Raw genomic sequence first — 21,431 nt, forward strand, 5'->3', positions numbered from 1 at the left:
TGGTACTATAGAATTCTGCTTTTGTCTGAAGAAGAAGAAATGGGTGGTTCTTCGTTCCTGTCAGTTAACTACTGGAGGAAAAATGGATAATATTTGTGTTGTAAGATTGATCAAAGTGGGAAAAGTGAGCTTTAAAAGTGATTTCCTTACTTGCTTAAATATGAAACTTAAACATGTAAAAATAAAGTGTATTTGCATTTTAGTATTACATAGGACTTGGATCACCAAATAATTTTATTTTTAAAAAGTCAAGGAAATAATTTTGGGTGTCCTGTATGTTTAAGGCCAAAACAGAGTACGTAGGGAAAGAATGTGAGCCATATGAGAACATTAATTTCAAATCTTTTTAAAGTTCCACTTATCTGTTTTCTTTCACGTAAAACATCTTATTGCAGAATATCAATTTCTGTCTCAAAACTAGAGCTGTAGGTACAAGCTGATCTAATTGATAGCATGACTAAACCCATTTTTTTAAATGTAGACACTAAAGTAGAAATGTTTTCATTTATATACTCATGTCTTCACTTAGGATCTTTAGTTCTTGTATAACTAAATGACAGCTTGAGTCTTCAAGCTCCATTTTGTGTAGTACTGTTTTAATTGTTCATATGCAGTAGGTGCTGTAAATTCTTCAACTTTCTGCTGTTTGAAGGGTCTTAATACCTAACATTTTTTGTGCTCTTAAGTAAAAATACTAAGTGGAATTGTGTATTTTTTCAACTTTCTGAACTTCTCATGGACAAGCTTCAAAATTTAATTCTAAATAAATGGAATTAATATATTTTTCCTAAATTTATACTTAATGCTGATGCTACCTGTGCAGTAGATGCTGCTTTCTCATTACAGTAAAGTGTATTTCCATGGATTCAATTTTAAAGGAAGAATAGGTAATAAACCTTTTAATTTGCTTTTAGGATGAACTGGTATCCAGATCTAGAACACGCTATTATGCAAACTCTTTACAGCATAGAATTAAAAACCGGGTATGGCAGACACTCTTAGTTCTTCTTCCGAAGCTTGACCAGGTATTGCTCTTCACTATGAATTCTTAAATAAATATCTACTTTCAAGAATAATTTGGTGTCATGCAAACTGCATATGTTAAATTACAGCAGACTATGAGGCATGTAATGTCTGTGGTTGATGTAGAAGTTTTGTGTAGTTTCATTCTTTCAGTCTGAAGTGATGGATTTATGATGCATTTCCAGAGGTCACTAGAAACTGGTTCTTGGATTTGTGAATTATAGGAGACTAGACTGTTCCTGTTAAAGCTAGCTAAAACTCTGTACTGACTATCTGATTTAAAGCTTTTCATTTAGTAAAAATGTTGCTACTTTATGAACACTCAGAAAATTGAGAAATTTTAGTTTAATCTAATGCTTCTTCATAATAAAATACTTGAAAAGTATAATAAAGAAATTAGATGGTTCTAAAATGTTTTAATTTGAGTATTAAAAGTATTTCTAATAGTATGATAAAGCTGAGAATGTTCTTTTATTTAGAATTTTTTTCTTCATGGAAATAACTAACAATATACTAAATGATTATCTGATTTTGTTTTCTCAGAATTTTTTGTGTGGAACTCTTGACAGAGTTTTTCAGGCTGGATTTGGTAACAATCAGGCATCTGTGAAATACTTCATAGAATGGATTGTTATCTTGAGTCTGCATAAATACCCCCAATACCTTAATAAATTCTGGGATTGCTTTTGCTATGTAAGTAAGAACTTTGGCATTCACTTGAACAGTAATTTGAACAAATTGGATACAGTTCGTCTTCCCATACCTTATTTTCTGTGTATTCCAGTTTTCCTTTAGAAGCAGTGTTGAGCAGATCAAATTAACTTGGAAGTGAGTCTGAACTATAGTTCAGAGACATTTAGAAATTTGTGATGTAGAAGTGGCTGAAGACAAGTGAATTCTTCCAGTTGAGAGACTTCCTTTTATAATGTACTACTCTGGTCAGAGTAGAGCTGGCATAGCGAATCAGAGTATTCTTTGCAGTCACCAATATAAGAGCCATCAGGAACACATGGATGCCCTAGATTCTGAGTTTGGGAAGATACTGCAAAGTCACTTGTGGTTTCCACACCCAGCTTTTGTCTTCTGCATCTTGTTTGTCAGTGGGAACATGACTTGCGTAACACGTACTCAGTTTGCAGCTTTTAATATGGGCTTCTCTCACAGTGGAGTTCTGTAATGTGGTTCCAAAACTGGAGGCAGGGTTTGAATTATGGTACCCAAAAGTCATGAAAGGGTTGACTGAGGAGAACTGACCTACTAGCATTTCATTTTTATGTCTTGCTGCCTTCTTAAAGTAATTACCCATAAGAGTTGACCTGTAGAAATAGTAATTGTCTGTATTGATATCCTTGAATTTGTTAGCATTGTACATTTGGGCTGAGTAGAAAATATATGTACTTGCATCTCCTCCAGTGTATAGGAAGACGTTACTTGCAGCGGTGCCTCTGCTGAAGCTCACCACTCATAATAGTTAAATGTAGATGTCTTCTTGCTTATCAAATAGCCTAGTTGCTACTGTAGTTTTTTTTAAAAGCCAAACAGTAGGACAAGAATTAAATAAAAAAATTGGAAAACTGTATATATACGTTTTTTGCCCAAAACCAGGCAGGTTTTTAATATTGCTCTGAGACAACTTTGCTTGCTAGTGATGCATGCTGTGGGTTTTGGGGTTGTTTGGGGTTTTTTTCTGCGCGGGGGAAAAAATTTCTCTTTCTGTTTACAATTTATACTTTTTTTTTTTTTCCCTAAGTGCATAAAGATGCCTTGTCATGCCTATCTGAACTGATGAGAAGTGCTGTCAGGGATGTAACCTTTTCCTATTTCAGAGTTCCTTCCAAGAGCTCAGGCAGTTGGAATTGCTATCATCTTAGTAGATGATAATCTATTGGATCAAAGCAATCTCATGCTGATTAACGAACGTACTGAATCACAGTGGGCCCATTCAAACAAACAGAGCAGGCAGAAAACGTGTATATTTACGAAAAAGGAATACAGGTTGTATTTTCAGAGGCTATCCTGGAAAACAGTGACTCTGAAAAGGATTTTCAGGATCATATTGAAAAATAAGCTGAACTTGAGCACCCAGTGCAATGCTGTGGCAAAATGGATGAATTAGGGACTATATTTGTAAACAGAAGTGGTGAATAGAACTGTGGAAACTCATTTCCACATGGGTGAGGAAATGAGTGTGGGTGAGGCTGATGGTAGGCTATGCGTTCTGCGTCCGGTACCCACGTTTGTGACGTGGAAAAGTGCAAGCACTGAAAAGAATCCCCAAGGTTTTTATTGGGTTTAGGGTTGGGCAGGAGGTGTGGGGGGGGCGGAATACGGTGAATTTGGGTTGAATTTTAGCTCATTTATACTGCTGTATACTTCATTCTGATTGATGTGTTAGTAAAAAGCAAATAACGTGTTAGGAAAAATGAAATCTTAATAATAGGAACTTTGTATTTTAGTAAATTTTCCTGTGGAAACACATAGGTTTTTCTTTTTAATAGTGTTGATATTGCATCTGCAGAACATGCTGTGAAAACTTTTAGGGTATAAAAACATTTTATATATGCATATTTCTTGTTACATTCTCTTTTGCTTTAGGATGAAGAAAAGCTTAAAACAAGCATCTGCACATTTTTATCAGTGTTATCACACTTTGACATAGTTCTTCAAAATACCTCGGAGAAGGTAAGTTTGACTAAAAGTGTTCATTCTTTATTCAGTTGCACTGTATATGGATATCTGAAATAACCATTTTTGCAGTCTGTTTTCGAAACCTTTTTAATACCTACTTCCTACAAAGGTATCCTTTGATACAGAAAACACTAACTCTTCCTGTCACCTCTGTAATGTATTGGACTTAGGAAAATTAGCTAAATGGCAGATGTTCTGGATACATAGGGCCTGATTACCTGTGAATTTTTCTAGAATAGCTACTCCAGTTTTAATTAAACATGTGGATGCATCTGGGTTTGTTTTTCTTGCTGCTCTTGTTTAATCTGCATGAAGTCGGCCAGAGATAAGCTGGAAGAAGGTGATCTTTCTGTAGAATAACAACACTCAAATATGGAGTTCTTTGGCAATAGCTAGTCCATATTACATTTAGAATTCTTTATTTGGAATTCTCAATTTTTTTATTGAACTTTAAAATAGAGGATGAAATATAGTCAGATGTTACATTAGATCAACTACTTCACATCTGTAGCAATCCAAGCATTTTTGTTATTTTTTAGTGTCTGCATACATTTGCAAGATCAGCTTTCTAAATGCTAGAAAGTCAGAAGTAAATAGAGGTTTCCATGTATGCAGAATGGAACACAAGTGGGGCTGTAGGTCTGTGCCCTAGTGAGAAGGAATGAAATCAGGACCATGTTCTGAAGGCTGTATTTGGACATATGTGTACTGTTAAAGCTTTGGCCTTTCTGAAAGGCTGTTTTTTGAGGAAGCCACTGTTTCTTGGGCCACTCTTACTTTTCTCCTTCTGAATGGTACGTTAAGGCTTAACGTAAATGAAAGAAACTTCTTTATCTTTGTTTTTTTAGAAGCCAGCTTTGAAGAAGGCCCTCATAGTTGTTCTACAGTGGTGTTTCAACCATAATTTCAGCGTTCGACTTTATGCGTTAGTCGCCCTTAAAAAAATCTGGGGTATGTGCAGAATGTTGCATGTGGAAGAATTTGAAGCTCTGACACCAGTTATTGAATCTAGCCTTCAACAAGTGGAAAACATGCATGGCACAGGGTTAGTAACATTCTTCTGACTTACAGCTTAACATTGTTCTTCTGAGCCATTTGCAGCAAGTCTAATTTTCTAAAGTAGCACTTGATAATTTCTACAGGGTTTCATGGGGTTTTTAACTCTTCTTAAAAAGAAACCAAAACTTCGAAATTGAAATCTAATTATTAGCCAAGAAAATGAAGTGATAATTCAGTGTAGCATTACAGTCTGAAAGCACAAGAGGAAAAACTCAAGGCATGTTTGAACAGTGCTCATAGTTTAGAGGTGGGGTAAAAAAAGACAGTCATGCTTAATTTTCTTACCTGACGGGTTTTGAAGCAATAAAATACATTCTTCCAAACTTCCTGATACCAGTAAATTCTCAAATATAAAAATCCAACATGTTTTCGGTGTTAATATTTGAAAAAACTTCTGTGGGAGAAAAACAGATAGGGAAATTAATTTTAGGTGATGATTAAATGAGCTTTACAGAAATGCTTTTCTGCTTACTGATTTGGAAATAAAACAATTCAGTTAGATTTTGTACTGTCTGTGTGTTTGTATCCTTTTTTTAGCCCTGTTTTTAGGTGTTAATTAAAACTATTTAGAAGTTCTGACAGTCTTGTCAGCCAACATAAACTTGGGACTGCTGCTGACAGGCGCTTTTTTTTGGGGGTGGGGGGTGGGGTGGGGGGGTGGAGAACATTAGTATTCATTTCCCTGATCAATGTCACTGTTAAATCACCCAAGTTGGCATGTCAAGACATGGGATAGAAGAAAGCAGCAGTGGGAGGAGTCTGCTGGTTTTGGGGGTTTTTTTGACAGCCAGAAGTTGTCACTGAACCACAGGCTAGTATTCAGTTTCCTTCAGAGGCCTAGATGGGATACTCTTTCTTGCCAAACTTGCTTCTTTCAGTAATAGAATTTGGAGGCATGTTGTGGGCCTTTCTTGAAACATAAATGAAACTTGTTTCCCGAATGCTGCGTTTTGTTTTGTTTTTTTTTTAAAATGGGTCCTTACTTAATTGTTAAAGTATTTTCTTCGCATACAGTATATAGTAAATACAATCAGGTTGCCTTATTCCAATTGACAATTAAAAAATCCAGTACGTTGCCTTTTTTGTGCATTTTGCATTACTTTCTGCAATTGCAGGAATGCTAGAAGGAACTGGCAGCGAATCCAGGATCACTTCTTCTTTGCAACATTTCATCCACTTGAGGATTATAGTCTAGAGGCAAGTGCGAGACTATTGCTGATCATTGTATTTGTGTAGTTTTACAACTATATTTTTATCTTTCTTTGTATGTTCTAATGTAGGATGAATAATGATCAACTATTATTCATTAAAACTCTGAAAAATTACTTCACCTAAATTGTGATGGATTTTAGACTAAGACTGCAGCTTAATTCTCTAATTAATATTGTGTTAAAAACCTAGGTCAATTAAGAAGAGGTATGTGTGATGAATGTGCCGATCTGTGTGGGAGTTAATCAGGTTTTATATTTGTGGCTGGAAAAGTTACTTCTAATAACTGAAGAGCATCTACTTAATTGCATGTAGTTTGTTAGGATTTTTGAGACATCTCCTGTCCTTAGAAGTAACTTCAAGTTGCTTAACTAAACTGTTGTTTGATGTGAATGGGATACAGATATATAACTCTAGAGCACCTTTCTCAGCTATAGTTTTTGCTATAGCTTAAATAACTGACAGCTGAATAAACACTGAGGGAAGGAAGGCAAAAATAAGGGTGCAGATAAAAATAAGAGATAGAGGAACTAAGCTGAAAATACAAGATAAACATGAATGTGAAAAGGGGTACATGTTTTGTGGCACAAACAGTGCTATCTTTCAGAGAAGGAATTTTTTTCTGTTTTTTTTTTAACTGTTGTTCTGTGAAATATTTTTGTGAACACTTAAGTATGCCAGATATGACGTGGCAAAATTCGGAAGTGAAAATCCTGAACAAGAAAAAAAAAAACAAAACAAGGCTAATACTTAATACTTGTTAAGTATTTAAATATATTCAGGGTGCATCTTCACCTTCATCTTGAGGGTGCATTGCGATAAACAAAATGTCTGGGTTTTAAACCCTTCATTTTATTCAGCCTTTTCCTTGGGGTGTGTGTTTGTTCCTCCTTGATAAATTGTGGTTAGCTGTATTGGTAGTGCTGAGTTGGATTTTACCACTAGATTTTAATGCTTTTGAGTATATTCCTTTTGATATTAAGTCAATCCGCATTCTTTACTAGAAGTTCATAAGAGCATCTGAACACTCTTTAGTGTTACGCGTAGCTGAGAAGCATAGCGTTAATTCGTTGGTATTCTAGAATTTCAGAACAGTAATCAATGCAGATCCTTAAAAAAGGTCTAATCGGAGAGAGAAGGAGACTAGATTTATGAAAGTTTGGGATAGCCTATATATAAAATGATGAATATTGAGAGAGATGTTAGTAAGTTCAAGTACCAAGAAAAACAAGTATGAAAATCATAGAATGCTAGATAAGATGTGTGCAATAAAATTACCAGAGATTAATTTATATCTGTTTTGCTTGCTTTAGTGGTGCTCTGCTAATAACACTGTGTTAAATTGCAGACAATATTTTACACTCTTCCCCGCCTTTCGGAACTTGCTGAAGATGAATGGATCTCACTTTCCAAATTTGACAGATTCACTGACATTCCTTTGCCACCAGCATTTCAGTGGTATCATTCTCGAATGGAACTTCGTGATCTGAAACCAAGTGACTGGTCTCAGCAAGACATGGGTAAAATATAGCTAATCTATACTAAATACAATTATTTGTATGTAGTAGCTGTATACGTCTGTATTCAATCTGATCTCTGATTGAAATCAGTTTTCCAGCTGAAGTAGACTTGTATCTATGTAAGCAAAGTATGTACCATAAAAATAATAGTAGATGACTAATGGTGTCTACAGTATTACCATTTAGATAATCTTCTTTACTGAAGCAGTAGTTTCACTACCGCTTGTATATCCATATGACTACTACTTGTTTTTATAGGTTCAAATTCAGCTGAAACACATAGCCAGACAGAATGGACTGATGTTCAGAAAAAGATTATACCCTGGAAAAACAGTACTCCTAGTTTAGACCTGGAAATGGTATTTCAGGATCGTGCTGCTAAACTCGGTAAATCAAACAGCAGACTGATTGTGGTGGCTTCACTTATTGATAAACCTACCAATTTAGGAGGTAAGGTTGATTGCACATTTTTAAACTTTTATTTTAGACCTTAGAGCCCACTTGGATAATAGGAATGAATTTCATCTTACGTTGATAATTAGAAAATTTAAGTACTGCTCAGAGAAATAGATCATTATCCTGAAAAAAACTGGTAACCAAAAGAAATACTAGCTGCTTTGGAAGAAGGGGTCTTCTATAGTTACATTTTGGGGAGGGGGGGAAGTACTTACACATAGCATGCATTACTTAACTTTGCTGTAAATCATGCTCAGTTTCTTACTGTTTTTATATTCTTTGTTACAGTTGAGTTTTTGAACTGTATATGCCGTTAAAGGAAATAATTTGCTTTTACACTTTTTTCTGTAACAATTAAACCAAATCTTGTAGATTACTAGTTTCTCATGCCTGTTGGACAGGAAAGTGCATGTTCCTGATTAAGTACTCCTTCACAATGTCGTGCAAGCTGTGATATAACTCCTGCAAATACTTTATTGCATTGTGCTTGCTGTTGTCAGCAGTTTAAATAACTGCAGTGAAACTTTAATGAAAAATAAGCCCACAAGCTGGTGCTGTCTGCATTGTAATGCTGCAATGTGTCATTCTCTCAGGCCTTTCATTTAACAGGCACGGGATTTAGAGCTTAAGTGTGTGTAGGTGTCCATCCATCCCTGCTGAGGCTTGTACACTGACCCATTACTTTGTGTAATTAGTATTGTAGAAGCACGTTGCCAGACATAGTGCTTTTCTAATTTTTATCTTTCTGCTAAGTTACAAAACATTTTTTTTTTTTTTTATTTTTCCTGGTAAATTATATGGAACAAGGTGTGGCTTGGAACAGATCTAGGAAGCACCTGAAACTGATTAAAAATAGAGGACTAAAGTAACCATTTCTCTTTCAGATTATGTGTCCTTTTACACTTGCTAAAATATTCTGGCTTGGTGTTTATTTTCTACACAAAAATCACTTTAATTCTTCTGTTTGTAGGTTTATGTCGTACAAGTGAAATATTTGGGGCATCTGCGCTAGTTGTCGGCAGTCTTCATTATATACAGGATAAGCAGTTTCAGCATCTTAGTGTTTCTGCAGAGCAGTGGCTCCCCCTTGTTGAGGTGAATGGAAACATTTTAATAGCTAAAAAGTGTACTGTACATCTTCAGTTCATCAGATGCGTAGTTCAGAGTCTTACTTTTTTTATCTTGCAAAAATGAACTTTTTATTTAACAGAAGCTCCCGCTGTTATCTCTGAGACTTAATCCTGAGTATTTTGGTATAAATTTTTAAAATACTTTTAATTTCTTGTTGCTGTGATAAACTGATTTATGTGAGCTTTGTTACATCTTACTCTGTGTTTTATAGTGGTGCATTGGAATTTAATGTTTGTTTATACAAGTTGAACAACACTTCATTTATCTTGCCTGGTCCATTGCTTTTGGTAACTTCATGGGGATAATCTTTGAGTTTGCCTGAAGCTAACTTGTGCCAAGCTTTTAGAACCTATTATCTAGCTTATAAAAATGAGAGTTTCAACCTGTATGTTTAGTATTTGGTAGAAAATATGTTTGTGATATTTTATAATAATCAGTTTTTCAAGATCAGCTTTAAGTGATCTGAAAAATTCAGTGCAAATTTTTCATTTCCCCCCCCAGTGCTTATTTTCAGCCTATTAAGATTTTTCTTCAGAACAAGGTAGCTGTAGTGTGTTTTGCCTAAAACAGAATGCTGATGAACACGTGTTGTCACGCCTAATCTCTGTACAGAAGTGTACTGATGATAGAGCTTCTGTTGCATGAAGAAATTAGCATTTAATACAAATAAGCAGTTTAGAGAGTAGGATGAAGACAACTAAATTCTTCACTGCAAGCTGTCACAAGTTGTAATGCAGGCATGTAAGGCAACTCAGCTTCAATACTGGCTGTTGTATTGTTTTGGGAAGGAATTCCAGGTTAAATAACAACTATGCACCTTGTCCCTATGCAAGAGTGATTCTTTTACATTCAGATGTAAGGCTTGTAGCTGTCAGAAGCATAGAAAAGCCTTTATTCATTGTATTTGTGGAGCACATTTTTGTGGCATTACTTAACCTTTTGAGCCACTGCTGAAGAGGTTTTAAAATGTTAAGCTATGTATATGGACAGTGTCTTTGGGGATAAAAGTCATTCATCTTAATTGATTTTTACAGTAACTTCAGAAGTTTACAAATGGCAATATTTATATATTTGTATATTTCTCTTTACTTTTGATGGACAGGTGAAACCATCTCAGCTTGTTGATTATTTACAGCAGAAAAAAACAGAAGGCTACACTATTATTGGTGTGGAGCAGACAGCTAAAAGTTTTGATCTTACAGAATACTGCTTCCCGGAGAAGTCACTATTATTGCTGGGGTAAGAACACAGACTTCTTTGTAAATCTACCTCTTGCAGTCCATCCCTTCTACTAGTCAGAGTTTGGTCATATGAAAACTAAGTGACACTGGTAAAGGTGGATTTAGAATGGGAAGTGATTGTGGAAAAAGCAGAGCTTGGCTTTGTGTGCTAAGGAGTGGGAGGTATCGATACCTACTCCTGAACGATCCTTCTCCTCATACTTAATAACCTATCCATACACTGTAACTCCTTTTTTTTATGGGTGGAGGTAACAACAGCATGGATTATAGTTTTCCAGGTGTGATAGAGATATCATCTGTTCACTGTAGTAACATGGGGCCCTGTATGTGTAGGCTGCGGTGAGCTCTGCAAGGAGGGCTGCCTGTTTGCCCTGCTTAACTTGGTGAGGAGGACTGGAGCAGAGTGGGAGCATGCATAGCTGGGAGATGCTTTAAAAATTAAGGATGAGGCATGGGATGAAGTAGCAAGTTTTTGCAGTGCAAGCAGAGGCTGGGACAACTTCAGAGAAAAGCAATAATCAGTTCCTATAATCAGGCAAGCCTCAGATGTGACAAAGGGGAGGCTACTTCAAGAAATCCGGAGGAAAGTGCCTACAAGTCAGCTACTGGAATTGCAGGGCCACTGAGTGAGACCAGGAGGAAGGGCCTGCCTATTCTTTTAGGACTAAGTGGGCAGAAATACCTGTTTCCCAAACCTTTTTATATGTAGCTCGTCTTCAGAATGTAGTTCTCATAGTCATTTTGTTCTCTTCTAATTAAAAACATAGTTTTAATTACTGATAACCTTTGGTATCTTCTGGTGTGCTCATTCTGAAGAGGTGAAACGTTTCCCATTCAAGGCTTCTATCAGTCTTGACATTCCCTCATTCCAAGACCTCACTGAATGTAAACTGGGCAGTTGAGCTTCCCTGCTGTGCCATCAGCTTCATGCCCTGGTCATTTCATCTATAGCTGTTTATTTCACTATATATGGATAGTTTCAAAATAAAGGCAGAGAGGGAGTTCTTGTGTTGGGTGTTCAGCTATTGCTGTACTAGCTTGCTGGACTAGCTGTTGCTAATGAAGTAAAGATTAAGTGCGCTACCAGTTTTCCTACATCAAAGCTTAGTCAGGTCTCCCACATTTTCTTTGTATCTGTAATGTATTACTGCTTTTAAAAAAAAATTATTTCTTGTCCTCATCAGTTATATCGAGGGCAGATGTACCATTTGTCAAATGGCGTTTGGATGCCGTTGTGACTTCTGCATCTTCTGCTTTCTGGAACCACCTGTCTTTTCTCAGATACAAGTTACTGTTTCTTCTTTACTAGAAACGAACATGAAGGAATCCCAGCAAACCTGATGCACCACCTGGATGTCTGTGTGGAAATTCCTCAGCAGGGTATTATTCGATCACTCAATGTTCATGTAAGTGGAGCTCTGCTGATTTGGGAGTACACAAGGCAACAAGTGATCAAGCAAAAACAACAAAAATAACTGCCAAGAGTTTCGTGCCTTATAGTACAGCTGGGTGACTTCCTATGGTGCTACAACATGAAATTCTGAATAGATGAGATACAAACTCAGGGTGAATGAGGATTCTTAAGTTTTGCATGTTTTGTTCTCTGTAGTGTTCAGACTGACTTTTAAATGCCTTAATACTTTACCTCCTTAAATAAAACTGTTGCATTGGAAATAAATACTATTTATATTGCATGTGGCGTGTGTGATTTTTCTACTGTTAGAACATCAGCATAGTCCTGTGAACAATCCAAAACTCAAACCAGGATTTTTACTAGTTACTTCAACTGTGATGACCATGCTTGAAATTTGAAGTGCTGCCTTCCTATAACCACAGTCAAAACTTACTGTAGCCAAAGTATTAATGCCTCCAGCATCTAGATATACTGGATTATGTATTTTTTTGCAAGGTAAATTCACTTACATTATTACGTTAAATGCTGCCCCTTGTTTAAATGCCTTACACAGTCAAGTTTACTAATCCTGCTGAAAACAGTCTGTATCTTTAAATAGTTGCATCAGTAAGGTAATCAAAAACACTCAATTATACAAAAGGCCATAATGTGAGAACAGTTATTTATAACTGCTGTGCTTCTAGCAGAGATACTGATTGAAAACTCTTATCGCTAATGTAAAAATTCCTATTGCTTATAAAAACCACGCATACTCAAAATATGTAAATTACATGTCAGGCACAGGATGCATTAGCTGCTGTTTTATAAACTAATATCTAACTTAAAATACAGTTTGGTAAACGACAAATACAAATTACATTATACCACTATCTCCTTTTGACAAGGAGGGGAAGTTGGAATGGACTTTTTTTTTTTTTAAAGGAAAAGCTGGTTCACTTACTGAAAAACAATTTTATTGTTCTCTTTAGAATATGTACATTACACTATTAAATAATCATTTATTCCTGTGAAACAATTTGACTAATTATACATTCAAAACCTTAGATTTGTGAACAGCCCTGCACCATGTTTCTTTGACTTATACTCATGAAAAAGCTGTCCATGACCATCTTTTTTCAGCAGACACATGAGACCTTGCGAGAAGAACAGCAGCCTGCATTTCGGGGAGACGGGTTACCAGTTCTTGAGCTCAAGCAGCTTCTGTTGCTTTCTCATGCTTCTTCCTTCCATAGCTATTCTCACTAGATTTATTTTGAAAGCAGAGTACCTAAGACTTTCCAGCAGCTTCTGAAGGATGATACCCTTCTGTTTCAAGCTTTTTTTTATATTTTAAAAAGTCTCTTCTTTTGTCAAAATATTTAACCTGTTTAAAAAGAGAAAAGATGTTAATCAGAAGAAGCTAGCAGAAGACAGGGCTTTGTGCATCACAAATGCACACATAAACGTCTTTGATCACTGAACCTAAGGAGGATTTTAACTCAATACACTAGTTAGGAGTTTCTTGCTCTGTTGAAATAGACTAAAGAGTGGAGTGTGTTTGTTTTTTGTGTTTTGTGGGTTTTTTTACCATTCTGAAAGTGACTTCGGTTTCCTGTCACAACCACCCTGTTACTTCCATGAACATCTGATAAAAGCAGTCTATTGCTTTGCTATTTTCACTGCTGTGAACAAAGACTATTTGTAACGCAAAGGTAAGTCCAGCAGCTTTTCTATGGTATCACAGACTACGTAACCTCTGAATTCATTGCCTAGAGCCACTGATGTGCATGGTGCAAAGCACTGCAGATGAAACCATCATCACTAGAGATGACATGGTAGAACTGCAGTGTTCAAAGTATGAGTCAGTACAGCAGCTGTGAATGTACTTGGTTTTCTTAACAGACTTCAGTCTACTAGCTCCCACAGGAACTGTTCAGCCCCTCAGACACAGGGGGGCTGTGGTACAGGGCAATGCCTATTAAGAATTATAGCTTGAGCTTAGGAAACTAAAAAGCACAACATGAGTGAGTTACATGTAAGCAGATGGTTTACTGTGAAGTTACACTGCATGAAGAAGGGTATTTTTATGCACAAGAGGGTATCGGATGCCAGTCTCAAGATGCCATGCAACTGCAAGCCCTGCGTGTCACCTCTCTGCCGTATTAGCCTTTTTTCTTCAGCAACAATAGTTTCTGTGCACTTCTAAAAGCTTCCAACTATATTTCAGAGCTTGTTTTTTTTTTAATTAAACAATAAGCCTGTATGCTTGTATAGTTGCACATTTATCTGAAAGTTTGAGATGGTATTTTCTTTTCCCTTTATACTATGTATTTTACGCTACTGTCCATAGTTCCCAGGCCAGTCAGTGGTCTGCTCGGGAGTTCTAATTTCCAGCAAGACCAGAAGTGTGCAAACCAAGTTACGTTTGACAAGGGCGCAGGGTTATCTACGAGAAAGCGTAAGACCGGGCGCGTTCCGCAATCCAAGAAGCGGGACTTGCCGTCGTTTACAAGGTAAACGTTAATTACTTGTCGGTGCTGTTACTACCGTGCCAAGAAACGCTCTGTTGGTTTAGTACGAGCTTTGGGGAGGCCGAGTGCAGGCGGACGCGTACGGAGCGGCGGCTGCTCACCCACTGCTGCGGACACCGGGACTCGAAGCACAGCCGCAGCTTCTCGCACTTGGAGGCATCGTCCGCATGCCTATCCAAACACTGCCAGAACTCGTCCCGGGCCCCCCAGCAGGCCTTCCTCTCCTCCATCGTTGGCGCCGACATCTTCGCTACCGACCGGAACACAAACGGTGGCTGTCCCGAGAGCGCCTCGCCCCCGGCGCTGCCCCCCGGGCCGGCTATGAGCCCTCACCGCGCCTCGCCGCTTCCACAGCGGGCCCCGACACCGCCCTGCCCGCGGTCCCAAGGTACCGGGGAAGGGGGTGCCTGAGCGGCACCGCCCGCGGCCGCCGGAGAGAAGGCACCGGGCTCCACACCGCACTCGCCGACCCGGCCCGGCCCGGCCTCGCCTCGCGCGGCGAAGGTCACACTCCCGGAAGCGGTACCGCACTGGAGAGGAGCGGCGCGGCGCTTTTCCTAGTGCGCAGGCGCAACCCCGGCGGCCCCGGGTGAGATTGGCAGGCGGGCCGGTTGCCCCGCCCCCGCGCGGCGGGCCGTGGTCGCCGTGGGGACGGAGCTGCCGCTGCCCCCCCCGCCCCCCCCCACCCCCGCGGGCCGGGCCGCTGGGCCGGTCCCGGAGCTCCCCAAATGCTCCCGTCCGCAGCGGTTCCCGCCACAGGCCCTTCCGGGGTGCCGTTCCCCGCTGTGGCCTCTCAGTCGGAGGAGAGCGAGCCGCGGGCTTGCGAAAGGCGTGTGTAAAACCCCAGGGGAGCCTGGCGTCGCTGGCTCGTACGCCCAGCTGCGCGCACCTCGTACAAACCCGTCTGGAACGGTGTCTCGCGGCGGACTCGGTCGCTAAGGCAAGCGGATAATAAAAGCAAGGAGGAAGAACTGGTTTAGGCGGTGGAAGAAAAATTCGGCCGTAGCGAGGGTGGTGAAACAGTACCAGAAGCCTGGGGGCCGGCCGGGTGGGCGCCTGGTGAGCTCAGGCTAGCAGCAGCACCAGGCACGAAGGCTGCAGTGCTGCTCAGCAGCACGCCGGAGAAAACTCTGTTTCGTTGTTTTGCCTGGGGTGCGGCGGCGTTCCTTGCTGTCGCCAGGGGACGGCTGAGCCTGCCCTCTGCGCGTCGGCCGCCCGGAAGCGCGGGAGCGGGAGTTGCCATAGTAACGCGCGGCAGTTTTGGGAAGGGAGAACCTTTTGGCGGCTGGGAAGAGCCCGGCTCGGCGAGGTGCGGAGGGCCTGGCAGCTCCCCGGCCGGCAGCTTTGCCGGGAGCTTGTCGGTAGCCGGTGCTCCTTCTGGTGCGTGAGCTCCTTCTGCTCGGCAGCCGGGTCGGGGCAGCGGGTGTAGCTGTCCGCCTGCCTGGAGCGGGTTTTCTTCCTCGGCGTGGGATAATGATTCTGGCTGGTGGTGGTGGGCGTGCTTTCCTGGTTCTCCTTGCAGGTGGCTCCCTTCTCTGGGTGCAAGGAAAGGTATTTTAAGAGAAGACCAGGGATTTGCACTTCTTCGGCAGAGCCCCCTGTAAGCCAGCTGGATCTGGAGGGGATTTTGTTTGTCGAAATACCTAACCGATCCCTTGGAAGGGATACTTTTTTTGAGCAAAGTGAATGCAACTGCTGCTGTACGGTATATAACACAGGCCATGTTCTCGGCCCTGCCTATTTGCTTAACCACCTTCTGTTTGCTAGACTATGATAGGTAAGAGATAGAAATGCAGTAATTTAATTTCTAATAGAACAGGGGTTTTAAGGTGAGTGGAAGTCACTACAAAAATAGCATTTCAATTATGTTTTTGTGTTGAAAAGAATTGAAGCAAATTTATATTACAGTTTACTTATGACCTTTTTGCACTCAAGCTTTTGCGAAGCAAGCTTTTACAAGCATGAATATTGAAAAGAAAATTAATGTTAAGTCTCAAGACTGAAACGTGATAATAGGAAACATCAGTTGTGTTTTAGATTTCAAAATTTATGGTGCGTGTAATGTTGTTTAGTTACTGCATTCACGAAACAGAGGGCGTAATGTGACTATATATAATTAATCACAAAGCCCAAATAGCACATCTGGGATATATGTGATAAATAGTTTATTCTTTAATGACCTGTAGCCCAAGAAATACTCACTGGAGACAATTGTACATAACACTATGTAATGGATATTATGGAAATTTAGTGATCTGGTTTTAGAAAGTGCATTAATAGGAAAAAAGACAGATTTATCTAATACATTTTTAATGGCAATATTTCCATTTGGTTAAGCTGCTGTCATAAGGAGGTGGATCTTTTGGTTGTTAGTTAGCCAATTCGAAGTATCTATCTTTAGTCTTTTACTTTTGGGAAATGTGACCAGTAAGTAATAAATGGGATATTTATAATATCCAGGCAGAGGCAAATGTTCTAGAGAGATGGGAGGCTGAAAAAATTCCAGATTTGTTAGGTGCACTGGTTGCCACAGTTGAAGCCTTTGAATTACATTTCCATTTAGTGGTTAGTGAGATAGATGTTAAAGAAATAGATGCTCGTCTCGCACTGAAACTCTTGCCAGCAACACGTTGAAGTGAATTGTGTGGAGTTTATACAGTGGTTCAGCTCTCAGGCTCTTTTGTGCCTGTTCTTGTTAATTGGGATACAGCATTGTGTGTGCTTTGCCTTCCAGTTAACGTCTAACAGATCTCTCCTTACCTACAGCCTTACTTACCCCATATTTAATTGAAATTTGCCCAGCACATTCTGGATTGGCAACCATAATGATTTCTCTTTTCACTTTGGAAGCAGTTGGCATGTTACAGGTGTCCCTAGGACTAATAATGCAAGCACTCCTTGATGTACTATAGCTGTGTTCAGCTTTGTGCTTATACCAGGAGCTCAATTAATTTGTTTTTCTTGCATTGAAAGGTTCTGATATATGATCCTTATCTGTAATAGATTTTCAGGGAACTGAATTTAAAAATGAGTTCTTTAAGTGATATAGCCCTGTGTCCAACTATTTATTTTGCTGGAAATAATACAAAATCTTACCTGAGGTAGCCTGGGACATTCTCTTCTGTTGTTGAGCATCAAGCAGTCTTTTTAATAAAAATTAAAAAAGATATGTAGTGTGAGAAAACCATATATTAAGATTTTATCTTTCTTGCTTCTCAGATGTCCATTAAGGATGTAACTCTGACTCCTTTGGTCTTACAGTGTTCCTTGCTATGCCTGGTGAAAGAAAATAATTTAAAAAAGGCAAAGTAATCACAATGATTAATTGTGCCTGGTTTTATTATTAAAAAAAGGAATAAATTAAGCAAAGAAACATCATGAACTGCAAACAGCAATCACGTCTTTCTGCTCCTCTTTGAAAATGTTTTAACAGAGATTACTTAAATGGTTGAACATCAAGCATCTCTCTGAGTGGATCTCTTGAGATCCTGTGTGACCAAATTTCAGATTCTACTCTCATCCTTTTACTGGCTAAAGACCCTGATGGGTTACTCTTGGCAATAGCATCAGCTTTGAACATGCAGTCTGCAAAGGCGAGTGTAGAAACACTCTTTTTTCTTGTGGAGGGGGAGCATTTATGCATCTTTATTGTTTAAAGTCTTCCTTACGTTGCTTTCTGAGGTTATTTTTGTGGTTTATTAGGGTTCAGTGAGACTTAAGTTCTCTTTCAAATAGGTCCTTCTTTAACAGAACAGGTAATTTTTATCTTTAAAGTAGGTTTTCAAAAATCTTTTAAAAACTAAATATCCCTCCTGAAGAATCAGGCTTCAGAGAAGACCACTGATTTTTTTCAGCAATAATTTTCTGAGCTTTGTAAGAGAATTACTTAATAACTGGCAGACAGTTAATGAATTCCTTAGTTAATAATTAATGAGTTCATTATTTAGTAGCCACTGATAATACTAAATGATCTATGTTTATAAGTAAAACTTCTTTCCTTGTTTATAAATAAAACTTAGATAACCTTGCATTTAATACCAAACATTTGCAAATAAAGATCTGAAAGAGGCATATTAGATTCTAAACATTTAAGAAATGTATACTGTACTTTCTATGGTCTTATGCAAAGCACTCCTCTTCATTATTTCATAAAGACTTCATGTTGAGTTTTACTTTTATGAATTTCCTTTTAACAATAACATGCTTAAACTTTTTTGGATGAGTTAGCAAAAATTTAGGTTTTTGAAGGAATGAAGGAGAGGTGTATGAGGAGAAGGAAAACTAGCTTTTGTTTGGCGGCCTTAGCAAATCAATTTTCTGAATCCCTAAGAAAATGTGTGTTATCACATTATTTTTCAACTAAACGTGTGTTGGGGCTCTTACCTTGATTTCCTCATAATGCTGTCTTTGCTGGGTGTCGTGATGAGCATCCCTGCACTAGGGAGTGCCAATGTGACATGAACATAGAGAATTAAGCACATGGCTTGGGACACTGAGGGAGAGACAGACGTAGAGACTACCACAGCTTTCTGCAGTAGCTCTGCATGTATCGGAGGGCTGGGTGTGTGGGTTCATCAGGTAGCGCTGGAGGGGATTTGAGTAGGAAGGACTAAGCCATCTGTGCAGGCTGGTATGGAGAGAAAAGGAGAAAGAATAGACAGAACAGTGATTTTTCACCTTCTCCAGACCTCTGTTTGGTGAGCTGAAGCCTGCTGAGAAAAGGCTTGCTTGTCTTTGTGACCTCTCACGGACATCAGTGGAGTACTCTGTGGAACGCAGTCTGAAAATCACTAGGCTACCTAGAGGAGTGGCGATTATGATGAAGAAAAAAACCCAACAACTGGAGGTTTAGAATTCTTTTAAGGTGATGAAGTAATTTACATTAATTATAGGCGCTTGTTTTTGATGCCAATATTCCATTTTTGTTCAGTTGTTAGGAAGGAAGAAAACAGAAAAAGGAGTATTTTGAGAAAAGCAGGTGATGGTAAGGTGGGAAGACTGACTAATTCTTACTCTTCTGTTGGCTCCTGATTAGCAATTCTCTGAGCCTAGCAAGGATGAGACAAGCTTGCTTTGCAGCAATGTTGATGCTCAGCTTTTTGCAAGAAAGCTGGATGGGAAACTGGGAATCTGCCTGTTCTACAAGCAGACTCCAATTTTCAAAGCTATGTAAATGGAAGAAGAAAACTCATCTTTTGAGTTTCATTTGGATGCCTTCAAATTTCTGTGGCATGTTACGTACTAAAAGCAAAGAAGTGGTTCCTAGTTCTCTCTGAGGCTGAAACACATCCTAAAATTCTTTATAAAAAATCCAGCTGCATGCTTGCATTCAGGTATTGTATTTGATAATCCGTCAGCTGCACCGATTACCTTATGTCCGCTATAAACGTTGTCTGTGAAGCGTAGGTGTACTGTGCCAGATGGGATTGCTTACACATGCACAAAGGCAACATTGTTCTCAAACATGGTGAGTATTTGTTCCCAAGATCAATATCAATTTTCTTAGCAGCCAAGCTAGCAAGTGACATGCCTTTGACCAAATCCAAAACCACACAATGAAAGAGAGATGTTTTTGTTTACAAGTCAGGAAGGCATTTAAAATGTAAAATTGGCCGAAAATCACAAGGAGAGTGTTATGCAACTTACTCTGCTTACTAGGCTGCAGTCGTTACAGACTTGGCAGCTTCAGAAGCCAGCGGGACAGTGAGACCTATTGCTGGGAGACAGCAAAGCTGTGTTCACTGGCCCATAATGTATGCTTATAGCCAGCAGGGCAGGAAATCCAAGCTGAAGTTCACATTTTGTAACTCCGTACAAATCCCGCTGCTTGGACCTCACTGGAATCCAGCTTTTAGGATTCTTTTAAGAATGTTATAAGATTCTTTTAAGTGTCTGGGTCAGTCGTGGGTATGTGCAGAAGCTGGCGTTTGGTGTACATAATCTGTGGAAGTTAGCCAAGGTAGCTCTCCCCTAAGGAAAGGCAAAGGACAAGTCTCAGTCCCTCAGTAGTCTTGTCCTTTCATGTTAAAAGGAGTCTGAAGGATGGATGACTTTCCACAGGCTTGTCGTGGCCCTTTTTTTGAGAGAATAGGAAGCACTGCACTTAGATTTCTGAAGAGTTTCTAATGATACTTCTTACCAAAGAAATGAAGCTACTGTGGATCAAAAGAGAAGGTTTTGTTGTGGACTTATAAACTGGTTAGTGAGGCAGGAAGCAGAGAGCAGGAATAAATTGTTGCTGTTCAAAAGCAGAGAGATTACCAAAGGAGCTGTGCTGAGGCCAGTCTTCTTGTATGTACTCATAAATGATTGGTCAAAAAACCCCCATTTACTGATCATACTTTTTTACTGATTCAGGAGAGTGAAGACTAAAACTAAGAGAGGATCTCTCACTGTCATGTGGCCAGGCAGCAAAATAGCTGGTGGCATTCAGCATTAATAGACAGCAGGTAACAGACATGGTGAGAAAGTCTAAAATACATGGTGAGGGGCTCTAAATTTACTGTTTTCACTCATCAGAAAGATTCTCAGTTTATGGTGGATAACTCTGTTAAAGCACATCTACTTTAGTTCTCTTCATTTGGGTGGAAGATACTCTGCAGGTTGATTGCTGTTGTTCCCAATCAATGCACTCATGGCTATCTTGAGATGTTAGGTGGACTGAATCTAGAACTGGAGGGAAACCTGGAGATGAAGAGCTGGAAAACTCTTTTGAGTTCTCTTCTGAAGAGATCATCTAGTTCAGCAGTAGGATTAAAGAAATGTCTCTAGATCATTGCAGAGGAATTGCATATAACAGGTTCTTAAATACACTACTAATGTGAGCTCCACAACCTCCCTTGTTTAAGCATTTTCCAGAATTGTAACTCTCCTTGTAAGTTCCACTCTTCATTACTGAGAAGTAACTTGGTTGCATCCTAGTGTATCTGTAATGTGCATGGAGAAATACTGCTCGCCGCCTTCTTTAGAATGATCTTGTGCATATATACAGATCACTCTAACAGAGTTTCAGGTAGAAGAGAGAAATATGAGGCTTATTATTTTCAGAAACATTAGTTTGAGCTACTGGTCCTGTCCTTAGGAATGTGATTTCCTCTTAAAAGAAGATTTTTAGGCTGCAGGTGGGCATCTGTTCATGGACGGAAAGGACTCCGTCCTTTCTGCAGTACAAATCAGGGAC

The 21,431-nt window shown here is 39.2% G+C and overlaps 2 protein-coding genes across 4 annotated transcripts in view; one reads left to right on the forward strand and one right to left on the reverse strand.

Annotated features, from left to right (window-relative positions):
• Positions 1-12,015, forward strand: part of TARBP1 (TAR (HIV-1) RNA binding protein 1) — a 39,790-nt gene extending 27,775 nt beyond the window's left edge. For both annotated transcript variants that reach the window (XM_050894332.1, XM_050894331.1), the window contains 10 exons: positions 915-1,025; positions 1,567-1,716; positions 3,619-3,705; positions 4,560-4,756; positions 5,886-5,967; positions 7,328-7,499; positions 7,758-7,949; positions 8,926-9,050; positions 10,189-10,325; positions 11,637-12,015. In XM_050894332.1, coding sequence (XP_050750289.1) covers positions 915-1,025; positions 1,567-1,716; positions 3,619-3,705; positions 4,560-4,756; positions 5,886-5,967; positions 7,328-7,499; positions 7,758-7,949; positions 8,926-9,050; positions 10,189-10,325; positions 11,637-11,802 — 1,419 coding nt within the window. In that variant the 3' untranslated portion in view covers positions 11,803-12,015. The remainder of the gene's footprint in view (positions 1-914; positions 1,026-1,566; positions 1,717-3,618; positions 3,706-4,559; positions 4,757-5,885; positions 5,968-7,327; positions 7,500-7,757; positions 7,950-8,925; positions 9,051-10,188; positions 10,326-11,636) is intronic.
• A 657-nt stretch (positions 12,016-12,672) lies between these two features.
• On the reverse strand, positions 12,673-14,647 carry LOC127014871 (cytochrome c oxidase assembly factor 6 homolog). Of its 2 annotated transcripts, none has more exons than XM_050894510.1 (2): positions 14,353-14,647; positions 12,673-13,104 (listed from the first exon to the last, which is right to left on the reverse strand). In XM_050894510.1, exons 1-2 carry the CDS (start codon positions 14,494-14,496, stop codon positions 13,009-13,011), a joined length of 240 nt encoding a protein of 79 aa, XP_050750467.1. In that variant the 5' UTR covers positions 14,497-14,647; the 3' UTR covers positions 12,673-13,008. The 2 variants fall into 2 exon arrangements, with proteins under 2 accessions (XP_050750467.1, XP_050750466.1); XM_050894509.1 differs by having other exon boundaries at positions 13,042-13,104; positions 14,249-14,647.
• Between the last annotated feature and the right edge of the window lie 6,784 nt (positions 14,648-21,431).

The sequence above is a fragment of the Gymnogyps californianus genome, chromosome 3 (genome assembly GCF_018139145.2).
Source record: "Gymnogyps californianus isolate 813 chromosome 3, ASM1813914v2, whole genome shotgun sequence".
Classification (NCBI taxonomy): domain Eukaryota; kingdom Metazoa; phylum Chordata; class Aves; order Accipitriformes; family Cathartidae; genus Gymnogyps; species Gymnogyps californianus.